This window comes from Thalassophryne amazonica, chromosome 17 (genome assembly GCF_902500255.1).
Source record: "Thalassophryne amazonica chromosome 17, fThaAma1.1, whole genome shotgun sequence".
In the NCBI taxonomy this organism is placed as follows: Eukaryota; Metazoa; Chordata; class Actinopteri; order Batrachoidiformes; family Batrachoididae; genus Thalassophryne; species Thalassophryne amazonica.
Genome location: NC_047119.1, coordinates 31,078,034 through 31,090,533, shown reverse-complemented (window position 1 = coordinate 31,090,533; position 12,500 = coordinate 31,078,034). Strand labels below are relative to the sequence as shown.

General features: G+C 40.3%; 1 protein-coding gene across 3 annotated transcripts in view; it reads right to left on the bottom strand.

Moving 5' to 3' along the window:
• LOC117529326 (lysine-specific demethylase 2B) overlaps positions 1–12,500 on the bottom strand; it is a 50,884-nt gene that overhangs the window by 15,191 nt on the left and 23,193 nt on the right. For 2 of the 3 annotated variants that reach the window (XM_034192076.1, XM_034192075.1), the window contains exons 13-16: positions 5,471–5,701; positions 3,741–3,884; positions 3,540–3,626; positions 3,076–3,411 (exon numbers count right to left, since the gene is read on the bottom strand). In XM_034192076.1, the coding sequence (XP_034047967.1) occupies positions 3,076–3,411; positions 3,540–3,626; positions 3,741–3,884; positions 5,471–5,701 (798 nt within the window). The remainder of the gene's footprint in view (positions 1–3,075; positions 3,412–3,539; positions 3,627–3,740; positions 3,885–5,470; positions 5,702–12,500) is intronic. The other variant, XM_034192077.1, reaches the window with a different exon arrangement.

Sequence of the window (12,500 nt, the reverse complement as noted above, 5' to 3'; positions counted from 1 at the left end):
TAAATGTAGGCATTAGTTATCGTACATTTAATCTCATTTGCTCTTGACCGCAGAAGGGGGTTTGTCATGGAATCCATACTGTATGTTGATCTGTTTTTCAAACACAACCCCAGCTGTATGAGGTAAACAGGCCTCTGGCAGCCTTGCACCTGGGATATTTCGCTTGGGAGACAATCACCACTGTGCTGCTGTACACAAGGAACTACTCTGAAAATCTAATTAATTGCATATCATAGTGCCATATTAACACATTTCTACTGTATTTGCGCAAACTATAATATGTAGAGATCTCAAAACATTATGTCAGTTTTGAATTGATTAGGTACATATAGAGCAATATGACAAAATGGATTCTTGTCCATTACATCTTCACAATTCTCACCATGTGACAGCATGGTGGCACAAGTACTGTGCTCCCGCAAAGTATTCACAGCGCTTCACTTTTTCCACATTTTGTTACGTTACAGCCTTATTCCAAGGAGGAAATTAATTTTTCCTCAAACTTCTATACACAATACCCCATAATGACAATGTAAAAAAAAATTTTTTTGAGGTTTTTACAAATTTATCAAACAAGAAAAAAAAGAAAATAAATCACATCACAGCCTTTGCCATTCAAAATTGAGCTTAGCTGAAACCTGTTTCTACTGATCATCCTTGAGATGTTTCTACAGCTTAAGTGGAGTCCACCTGGGGTAAATTCAATTGATTGGACATGATTTGGAAAGGCACACACCTGTCTACGTATAAGGTCCCACAGTTGACAGTGCATGTCAGAGCACACACCAAGCATGAAGCCAAAGGAATTGTCTGTAGACCTCTTGAGACAAGATTGTCACGAGACACAAATCTGGGGAAGGGTACAGAAACATTTCTGCTGCTTTGAAGGTCCCAATGAGCACAGTGGCCTCCATCATCCGTAAATGGAAGACGTTCGGATCCACCAGGACTCTTCCTAGAGCTGGCCGCTCATCTAAACTGAGTGATCAGGGGAGAAGGGCCTTAGTCAGGGAGGTGACCAAGAACCCGATGGTCACTCTGTCAGAGCTCCAGCATTCCTCTGTGGAGAGAGGACAACCTTCCAGAAGGACAACCATCTCTGCAGCAATCTACCACTCAGGCTTATATGGTAGAGTGGCCAGTCACTCCTTAGTAAAAGGCACATGGCAGCCCACCTGGAGTTTGCCACAAGTTACCTGAAGGACTCTCAGACCATGAGAAACAAAATTCTCTGGTCTGATGAAACAAAGATTGAACTCTTTGGTTTGAATGCCAGGCGTCATGTTTGGAGGAAACCAGGCACCATCCCTGTAGTGAAGCATGGTGGTGGCAGCATCATGCTGTGGGGATATTTTTCAGCAGCAGGAACTGGGAGACTAGTCAGGATTTAGGGAAAGATGAATGCAGCAATGTACAGACACATCCTGGATGAAAACCTGCTCCAGAGCACTCTTGACCTCAGACTGGGGCAACGGTTCATCTTTCAGCAGGACAATGACCTGAAGCACACAGCCAAGATATCAAAGGAGTGGTTTCAGGACAACTCTGTGAATGTCCTTGAATGGACCAGCCAGAGTCCAGACCTGAATCCAATTGAACATCTCTGGAGAGATCTGAAAATGGCTGTGCACCAATGCTCGCCATCCAACCTGATGGAGCTTGAGAGGCGCTGCAAAGAGGAATGGGCAAAACTGCCCAAAGAAAGGTGCCATCAAGCTTGTGCCATCATATTCAGCAAGACTTGAGGCTGTAATTGCTGCCAAAGGTGCATCAACAAAGTACTGAGCAAAGGGAGTGAATATTTATGTACATGTGATTTCTTAGTTTTTTATTTTTAATAAATTTGCGAAAAAAAAAAAAATCTTTTTCATGTTGTCACTGTGGCGTGTTGCGAGTAGAATTTTGAGGGGGGAAATTAATTTACTACATTTGGGAATAAAGCTGTAAAATAACAAAATGTGGAAAAAGTGAAGCGCTGTGAATACTTTCCTGATGCATGGTAGCCCATGTACTTGTTTCTCAGACAGAATATCCATAGTTCAAGCCTACCAAATTTCACTTTTGTTTAATTTTTTGTTTGTTTTATAAATTACAATGGTTTCATGACTTCACAGTAATTTCTGTAGATATTTAGTTTTATTTTACTGTATTTATTTATATATTTATTTACAAAATTATTCTGGCAACCACAGCTTCATTTGTCATAAACACAATGGAATGCTTGGATTTTTTTTTTTTTTTTTTCCACACTGCAGTCATTCTGATGTTTTGGCCCAAAAATTAAAAGCATGATGCATTACTGCAAATCAATTTTCAAACCAAAACAAAAACTTAAGATAATAAAAACATGGCTTCCTAAGCTTTCTGGTGGCATTAGCTTAAGTTCATTCACTCACAATATTAAATTCAGCTTGCTAATACCTGAAACAATCTTTGTTCCTGAGGTATTTATTTTATCTTTTATCTCAGTTGAAACTGACGTTCCATAAGGCATTTTGTCAGTGCTGCTATAGAGGTTTGCCAAAGAGATTTCAATTTCCAATAAAGTATTTTTACATTTTCCTTTTTGGTTTGATTGTGTAGAATCTTGATTCAAAACGTGGGGGCCAAGTCATCCACTCCCCACCCCTTAGCAGAGATAGAGGTTTTGGTTGTTCTGAGTATCAAAATTAGAAATGTCTATGTTCACCCCACTCATTAACACATTTACTGGACAACCAAAATTAATTAAAAACTTTTTTCCCTCTTTGGATGAGCCAAAGGGGAAGCAAACTATGGTTAAAATTATACATCTATTAACTTCTGCCACAATAAATAAATAAACCATTTTATTCTGTTGGAATGTGCATGCATACGGGGCTGCAAGCTTGTGTTTGTGCACTTGTGGGCTGGGGGGGGGAAGTGGTGCTCAGCCTTAAGCATAGGAACTTCAGGAAAAATAGGAAACACAGACAGAAAATAAGTAAATTATCATGCATGATATTTCTACATTTTGAGTTCAAAAATGATCGATACAGTACTTTAAAGTAGTTTTTGTGTATCCACTGTTGTCAGTAAATTTGCTAATGGGCTTACCTTCTTTTTAACAATGACAGGTTCATCACTGGTGTCAAAAAGCTTCCTCTTTTTCCTCAGTGGGTTGTCCTCTACTCTTGGTCGTGGTGCGCCATCTAGAGACAGCAAAGGGAGGCGTTTCTTTGGAGGCTCTTCATCTTTTCTCTTAGGGTTCTCCTCGCGTTCGACTTTTCTCTTCACAGCCGATGTGGCGCTCAAAGCGGTAACAGTTGCCGTTGTCATTAAAGGTGGCTCGGGCTCTTCTTTTGCTTCCCGGTTTAACCGTGGTTCTTTTAAAAGTGAGCCAGGAAGGTTTGACGCATATTTAAAACCTGGCCCTCTTTTTTGCTTTGAGGCCAAAAGGTTAGAAAAAGAAAACACAACTTTATTCCTCTGATTATTAGATTCTGAGAAATGCTGAACTGTTGAATCTTTTCAAGTTTTACACAAACTGCATACAGAATAACGTCCAAGCAGATGCTTACTTTCCCTGTTTTTCCAGCGTGGTTGCACTTTGGGCACTCCCAGCAGTTTGGCAATTCATCATTGACTACCCCAGTTGAATCTTTCACCTGAACAAAGGACCAAATAGATTGTTCAACTATGACAGGAAATTTTCTAAAAAAGATACTAAGAAATGTTAGATTCTCTGCAAAAACAAAATCTATCACTATTTAGTTGTTTACTTTAAGACAGTTAGGATGAACAATCTCATTGCAGATGGAGCACTCCATGAGCATAAGGTTGAACTTCTCTTCTTCATCCTCTACTGTGTCCTCCTTCCCTGCTTCTCCACAGACAAGACACACTGCTGTATGGGGCAGGACAGGCTGAAGAAGAAAATAAAACATAAATCAAATAGAAAATACGGTTGCATCATCAAATGAGGATGTTCATTGGGAAAAAAACAACTCCTGCAATTTACTGGAGCAGCAGTTCCACCTAATTTTGTGAATGTGTTTTGAAATATGAAAAGTATTGAACAGGTGTGCACACTGACAGATTTCGAGTCTCTCTCTTTCTCTCTCCGTGGTGCTGAATTATTCAAAGCCACTCAAATCCAGTCTCTGTCTGTAACCACAATGTAGTGAACATTCTGGAAACACTCCTGTTTGTATCAGCATTACCGACAGTATGAGATTACTACAAAGACAGTACAAATTACGAAGTACGACTGATGCAATACAAGCTTACAACATAAAATGACAAAAATGTTCCTTTGCATCGTTTCTAAATTAAAGGAAATAAAATAAAAGGTTTGTGGCACTGCTCTTCTCAGAAGGGAGGAGTGTTATAGAAACAGCTGCTGATTAACTGCTGATTTATGTCCTAATCACCTGGTGCAGGGAGCATCAGAGAAAATCAATTTTAACATTTTATTTTGAAGTGAAACTACACATAGTGCATCCATTTGAATAACTGTAGCATAGTAAATACAGTATAAGACACCCCTCTCATTTTCACAGCAAAATTAACTCCGGTCTACAAAATGATAGTAAAAATACAGACATTCCCAGAAAACATCGTTCTACAGTTTTAATCTTACATTCATCCTGCAGTGGTTTGGTTTAATATTGCTTAGCGTATTAAATCATTGTTTCAGAAAGTATTTTACTGTTGTTTCATTACTGATTGTTATATTACTGACTTAATATTAGGTATTAAAAACATGACTAATTCAGACATTGTGAGATATACTGTATTTGTGTTAGATATATTGTAAGAAAAATATTATACTGCGAAACCTGTGTGCACATTTTTGCAAACTGACTAATCAGAAATACCACAAATATTTTCCAGTACACAATTTCAATCACCCCAGCAACCACCTTAAACACACTAGCAACAACCCACCTAAACAACTGTCTGGAAGAAATTAAGGCAGTGGTTCTCAATACTGGTCCTCAGGGGACACTGATCTGTACATTTTCCAATATTCCCTCCTCCACCTGCAACTAATTAGTTCAGCTGGTCAAGCACTGGTTGACACCAGGCTTAGCCAATCAAGTATAGGCTGAGCATGGACAGATGGAGAACCAGAGTTGAGAACATCTGCATGAGCAAGCACCTTGCAACCACATGGACATTATGTGTAAACAATATTGAGCACCAGAACAACCAGCCTTGTTAGAGTATCACAGCAAACACATAGTAACAGCCTAGGAAACGCATTGAGCAACACCCTAGCATTCACTAATGGCCTACCCCCAAAAAAAAAATACAAAACCCCCAATAAAACCCTTGTTCAAAATAGTTTCATACAGCCAGCACTTTTCTTAAAAAATGTGCTTCTTCAAGCTGCTGATGAGAATTGCACTCAGTTTTGAGGCATTCAGAAGTAAAATATAACCATCAACCACATATAACTGACAACACTAAACAACAGTGTGAAATGAATTATGACCAGTCAACTTACTGCAATGCACTGCCTCATAATGCATGATTGTTTCATACGGCCTGGTCCACCAAACTTCTTCATGTCTTTGCAAAAGTGACACTCTCCACATTCTGTCCGCAGGCATGCTTCGCACTTCCGACAGCGTGTCCTCCTCCTCCTGGCTCCAGATGTTCCACGACTAGCTGACAGCTTGACTGTTGATGCAGGAGATGCTGCCATTTTAGGTTTGGGCCGGTTGGGATGCCGTGGCTAAAAAAATAAAGAGGACACACTGTCAAGTAAATAATGCAATAATTCAAGAAATACTTACACAATGGAGCAAGGAAATTCCTGTCAATTACATCTAAGGTAGAGAGCAAAGTCTGCATCTTTTTTACGCCAACAGCATCTTTATATAATAGCAAATAACCCAAAAATCATTACTGTGCACCAGAAGGCTTCATAGAAACACCTTCTATGTTGCAACTCTGAATTTAGACAAGGACAAAGTCCCTAAAAAGCCTTCTAACAAGCAAAATTATCAGAGGAGGGAAACCATGTACAAAACATAAGTAGTAAAAAGAGTAGTAGAATAATACATTCGTCACGAAATGCCCCACATACAATACTATTTTCCATGTAAAGTGCAGTAATATGTACATGTGTGGGGTAGGTATTTGGTTGAACCCTCATGTATTTGATGTAAACTGGGATACACAGTGGAAAAATTGAAGATTGACATTATATTCATTTAGAGGATGTGGCCAGCAGTGACCATAAAAAGTCGGAAGCCTTTGAACAAATGCAACTATTGGTATTTTTTTTTAAAGGATTTGACAGTTGTGACCACTGGTGACTTTGAAAAGTAGGTCAAGGCCACCGACCTTCAAACCATTGCGAAGTATTCCTCCAAGGCATGTACCCATCAAATATGAAGTTTCTGTGAGCAATAGGTGCTGAGCTACGTTGCGGCAAAGGATTTGTCAGTTGTGACCATGGAAAGTAAGTCAAGGTCACCGGCCTTCAAACCCATGCGAAGTACTTCTCCAAAGCATGTACCCAACCAAATATGAAGTTTCTGTGAGCAATGGGTGCCGAGCAAACTTGTGGCGAAGGATTTGATAGTTGTGACCATTGGTGACCTTGAAAAGTAGGTCAAGGTCCCCGGCCTTTGAACCCATGCGAAGTACTCCTCCAAGGCAAATACCCACCAAATATGAAGTTTCTGTGAGCAAAAGGTGCCGATCTACATTGCGGCAAAGGATATGACATTTGTGACCATTGGTGACCTTCAAAAGTAGGTCAAGGTCACTGGCCTTCAAACCCATGCAAAGTACTCCCCCAAGGCATGTACCCACCAAATATGAAGTTTCTGCGAGCAATAGGTGCGAAGCTACGTTGTGGCGAACAAATTGCGGCCGGATAGACGGAAGGACAACCCGGATGCTATATGCTCCGCCTCGCGGCACAAGCGCTGCACAGGGCAAAAAAACAGCATACTGCAAAAAAAAAAAAAAAAACAACTTGTAATGTAGCAACACTACAAGGCACTAGGAATACATATATAAACTAACTTTGAAATGGCAACACAAGCAGAATTACACTATACTACTTTAGAATTTTTATTTTTGAAATGTTGAGGTATATGGGAAACTGCAGAGTTGTGACTCCCAAAGTGTGGACCACCTGGTAGGCCAGATACTGTAGGTGGTCTGTGAAAGATCACTAAAAATAAACAAAAACATCTTTTATTTTAAATTTTTAATGAAGTTTCATATTGCCCCAACACATTGGTCATTATTTTTAAAATGTAATAAAAGTTAGTCCGTTCAGCTTCCCCCGTGTTTCACTTGGGATCGCTGGAGCAGACCCAAGGTGGATGTTGATTTGGCACAAGTTTTACACCGGATCCCGTTCCTGACGCAGCTCAACATTACATGGAGAATGGACAGGGGTGCCTTGAACAAGGAACCTTAACTGCTTGGCCACCACCTCAGCCTATTTGAAAAAAGTAATCAGAAGTTGTTGTTAATTTTTTTTGGGGGGGGGGGGGGGGGGTTTGTTTGTTTTTATGAAGTCAGGCTGAAATGTTTTTGTTCCAACCAATCACCTCAGTGGGCAGTGATGTTGAGTGAAGAAAATCATAAATGTCACATGTAAACATACATTGTAGAGCACTAAACAGAACCAAAATCTGATTTGACTCAACACTTACTGTGCCCCAATGTTGCCTGTTTACAACTATATGCAAATTCAACTGTAGTCTTTTACAGTGGCCACAGTTAAAGTTGCCTTTTACCTTTCTCATTATTCCTACATTTGCATTAATAGATCCTGTGTCATATAACTAGAAGAAACAGCACCTGTAACCACATATACACGTATTTACCATGTATAAAGAGAAACACAAATGTGATTAAAACATGCTGTGCATAAGCACGCACGCACTGTGCAAGGCTGTGAAAGCACACAACATAGGAGAAAACAAACACATCAAGATGCGTCCCTTGAGGCATCTTCCAAATTTAGCTTTTGACTTGCTTGCATGGTTCTACTTCAAAGAGAAGCTGCACTTATGGCTACACTTCACACATGGATCACAAGGAGCCATTATTCTGTGTAAAGAGAGTGCAGGGCTGATTTACAACAGAACGCATTAAACATGCGCTATTAAATCGAACAGGGTAATGGAGATGGCTTTGATCTCCATTACTGCTGTTTTGTGATGATCATCCCTCAGTTTGCATCTATAACAGGAAAATTACACAATATTGCCAATCCATGCCATGTGAGAAATGATATGATAAAAGTCGAAAATATGAAGGAAAGCAAACGTGTGCAGTTCCTGGACAGGAAGATCTAATTTCTTTAGTTACATCGGCAGTGCAGAATTTTCCTTGCATCAGCATAGCAACAGCCACATCCCATTCCCTAACAGAGCAGTCTATGACACACAGACTTGTAACCAATAAGAACTGTAATAAGACACTCAAACTGAAAAAGACAGCAGGCTCAGCCTTGGGCATATTACAGTATTTTATTCTAACGACAGCCACAAGATAAACTGACATTTACATCCAGATACGTCTAACAGGATTAAGAATGGTACAGTCTGCAGTGGACTGACGGTATTTATCAGGATTAAAGACAGAATGGCTGATCCAGAAGAGTGGTGAAATGAGACCACATACTATGTGGTATGTGGTCTTATTTCACAGCAAAAGAAAAGTATCCTGCTCTGTAAGCCAGCTTTACCCAGGTCCTGCAAACACTTGACATCAGATCAGCATCAAAGTCAAACTGATTTTATCAGTTCACTTTAAACACCACGTGATCAAACATGGCCTATGTACACAGTAGTGTACTGTAATTGCTTACATGTGTATTCTAAAGTACAGGTGCAGGTCAAATACAATACACGGAGATTGATTTCAGAAAGCTGTCCATATTGTCTCTGAAATCCACTCCCAACCCCTGCTGCCTGATAAATGGATGATCATCAAAGCAAATATCCCAGAGACACTCAATAACATAACAGAAGTGGTTAACAACAGCCTCAATTCCTACCCTCAGTTTCAAAAAGCATTGATTTTAGCAGCTGATCACTGTTAGATATATCTGCAGTAAAAACATCTTCAAATTCAATTAGAAAAAGCCAGTGGTCAGCAGTAGCGGTATAATCAAGACAGTACATGGGACCGTTCACCAGCCAGTAATTTCTTGGCTCCTCTGAGCTCATGCAATGGAGAAACCAAAAACATCTGAGGAGCACAGCAGGAATTAATTATAGAGCATAAACTAAACATGAACCCAACATATTCAAGACAGTGCTAAGAAAGCACAGGCTGAAGAAACAAATCATACTTTATAAAATAAACTGCTGACAAACTGTCAATCAACAGCCAAAAAGGAACAAAATCAGACAACTGACTGCATTTTTAAACACACAGACCAAACTATTTTATGACATTAGTCTGACTATAGAGACTTGTAAAAGTTGTTGTAAAGCTGACTTTCCTATTACTTAATTAGTCCAATGTGTATTTGAGGCAAGGCATGTGTTGTGTGGGCCGCCAGAAGAGGAGGTACTGCTGGCCCACCACCAGAGGGCGCCCTGCCTGAAGTGCGGGCTGCCAGGACACAGCCGGGGGTGACAGCTGTCACTCATTATCTCATGACAGCTGTCACCCATCTTCACTTCATCATTCCACTCCATAAAAACCGGACGTCATCTCCACCTCGTTGCCGAGATATCATCTACCTGTGAAGGTAACTATCTCAGCCGTTGTTTTTGTCTTTTCAGACAGTGTTTGCTTCTGTATTGTTTGCAGTCAGTTCTGTGAGTGCTCGCAGCTGGAGGCTGAGTTTGTGATACGTGGAGAGCTGACGTCTTCGCTCCCCACGCCAAACTGTTGATAAGTACTCATTACTACTGCACGTGCCAGTTTTCTGGATTAGAGGTGGAGGTGGTATTCCCACCATTGCTGTTACTGGGTGTGCACGCACCCACATCTTACTGTTTTTGCTCCTCGCCAGCAGTACCAGATCCGACATTCGGAGACGGTGGCCACCTGGGGACTCGGGACTTGGCGGCTCCAGTATTCTCCAGGTTCGGTGGCGGAGGAAATCGTGTGGTTCCGGTTCTTCTCAGGACAGACGTCTTCTATCCTCGAGCCTGCCCACACGTCACCTTTGTGGATTGACTGTTTGCATAAATTCTGTAATCCTCTGTGTTTTGGTTGTGCTCTTTCACAACAGTAAAGTGTTCATATTCGACTCTTTCATTGTCCGTTCATTTACGCCCCCTGTTGTGGGTCCGTGTCACTACACTTTCCCAACAGCATGTTGAGAGAGGAAAAAAAACTGTAGCAAAGTGTATTTCAATCTTTAGGCTGAATCTTGCAGAAAATAAAATAATAAAAATCTAAACTACGGACTGATAAATATCACCAACAACAAGCTTTTTTTTGTTCACTTGCAGATGCTAAAATAATACAACATGGGTGTTTTTAGTCAAATTATCTCACAGGCTTTTGTGGATTAATGAGAAAATTCCTAATTTAGTAAGCTCATGTTTGTTTCTTATGTTAGCACTCAGTTTGCACCTGATGTTCAGAATATGTCACCAAATTAAATTTAAAGCATCTCGGTTCCATGTCATCTGACATGGAAAGCTGTTGAATGTCACTTACAAGAATGAAACTGGCTTATTCATTTGCTGTTTTGGCCACAGAGCTAATGGAAGGGGTGTGGTTAAAAGGTGAGTACCATATTTTTCCGAGTGTAAGTCACACCAGACTATATGTCGCACCCGCCAAACAACGGCTGTTGATGAGGACAAAAGCATATAAGCGTTAAGTCGCACCGGAATATAAGTCACACCCTTTTTCTTTCATTTGGGATTTTTGTGTAGAGTACTTTTTTAGTGTACTTTTGATTACTGACATTTATTATTATAATAGGAGTTTATTATATAATAGTTATTATTAATTATAATTATATGCATGATTTTTCTGAGTAAAAGTGACAGTGTTTCTCAAACTAATTAAAAAATAAATAGATAAATAATAATAATAATTCAGCACATACCGTATTTTCTGGAGTATAAATCACGCTTTTTAACTATAAATATGAAGACATCACGCTTTTTAACTATAAATATGACGACATGAGCATAGCATTAATACAGAACAGTTTCACAAATGTGAAGTGATTTCTCATTACAAACTAAAACTGTGTTATATTCCTGCCAAACATTATTTACTGTATAATGTATCAGATGCTTTGACAACTGTACCATAAAGGACTCATCTTCATTATGTGACATCCCATTCCTTTGCTCATTCTATAAGCTCTCCTTTTAAACTACCAATACCTATGCTGATGTTGTATGTAAACAATGCATTCTCAATCACATCCAGATGTACAAGCGTGCACACAAAAACCCATTACTAAGACCTTGCAACAAAAGCCCCAAAAAAGAAGCAACGAACGAGCATGGAAGTACACTAAAATCTGTGGCTTTATCTTCAGGTAGATCCATTTCCTCACTGCTCTGTGATGCTGCACAGCACTCTGTCTGACACAATCATTCCTCTGGCATCTTTGCTATGCTTCCCTGCAGGGGGTTTAGTGTGCTAACCTGCTCGGAGTCTGAGTCGTAGTCCTCATCATCGGCACTCAGCGACATGGCCATGGCTGGTTTTCACACAGCGTCCAGCTCACAGCAAACTGACATGGCTGCAGTCTCCTCCTCCTCCTACTCTTGCTACTGCTGACTGGCCTACAGCCCTCCCTCCTGCTCCAAAGCGCCACAATACCACAAGCAGATGTAGGAAACACAGAGGAGCCTGCCTCATTAATATGGACTGATTCCCTTTAAAAGGGGAGGGGCACCAGGAATCCCAGAGCCAATGGGAAGATGCTGTGCATCAGAATATGTGCTAGGGGTGTCTGTGCCCCACTAATGAGGACAGAGAATGCAGAAATCTTTGCTCATATTCATGATGAGACAGCCAACAGACCCAGGGGGTATCTCATTACAAAAGGCAAACCAAAAAAAGAGGCCCCACGATCAGCAGCTGGTCTATAGGGGGAGGTGATCCACCACCAACACCCATAGAAATCCAAACATTCATATACTACAATACATCCCATGCTCTGCACACACTTCTCAGATCTGAATGAACTGCAGCAATGCAAGCATCCTTGCAATAGCATAACATTGCCTTATTTATATCTACATTCTTGATTATTTTCTTTATATCTTACAGACACTGTTTCCTTTTAAAGTGAACATGGTTCATGCAGTTTAGACACAGTTATAGGGCAATGTGTCTGAAAACTCCCTGCTTAAGGATATCAAAGACAAAATGTTTTAAATTTGTTGTACTCATGATCACTTCATGGTGGCTCACATACTTTCAGTGAGCCTATGAAGTCTAACATTCAGCACAATAGATGTTACCATCAAGCCATTATGTGTTGCCTTGAGTTTGACCTTTTAACACCTCCTGCTCAGCTCGACTCATATCAAAGGATAAATGATCTGGACATCAAAGACTCTACA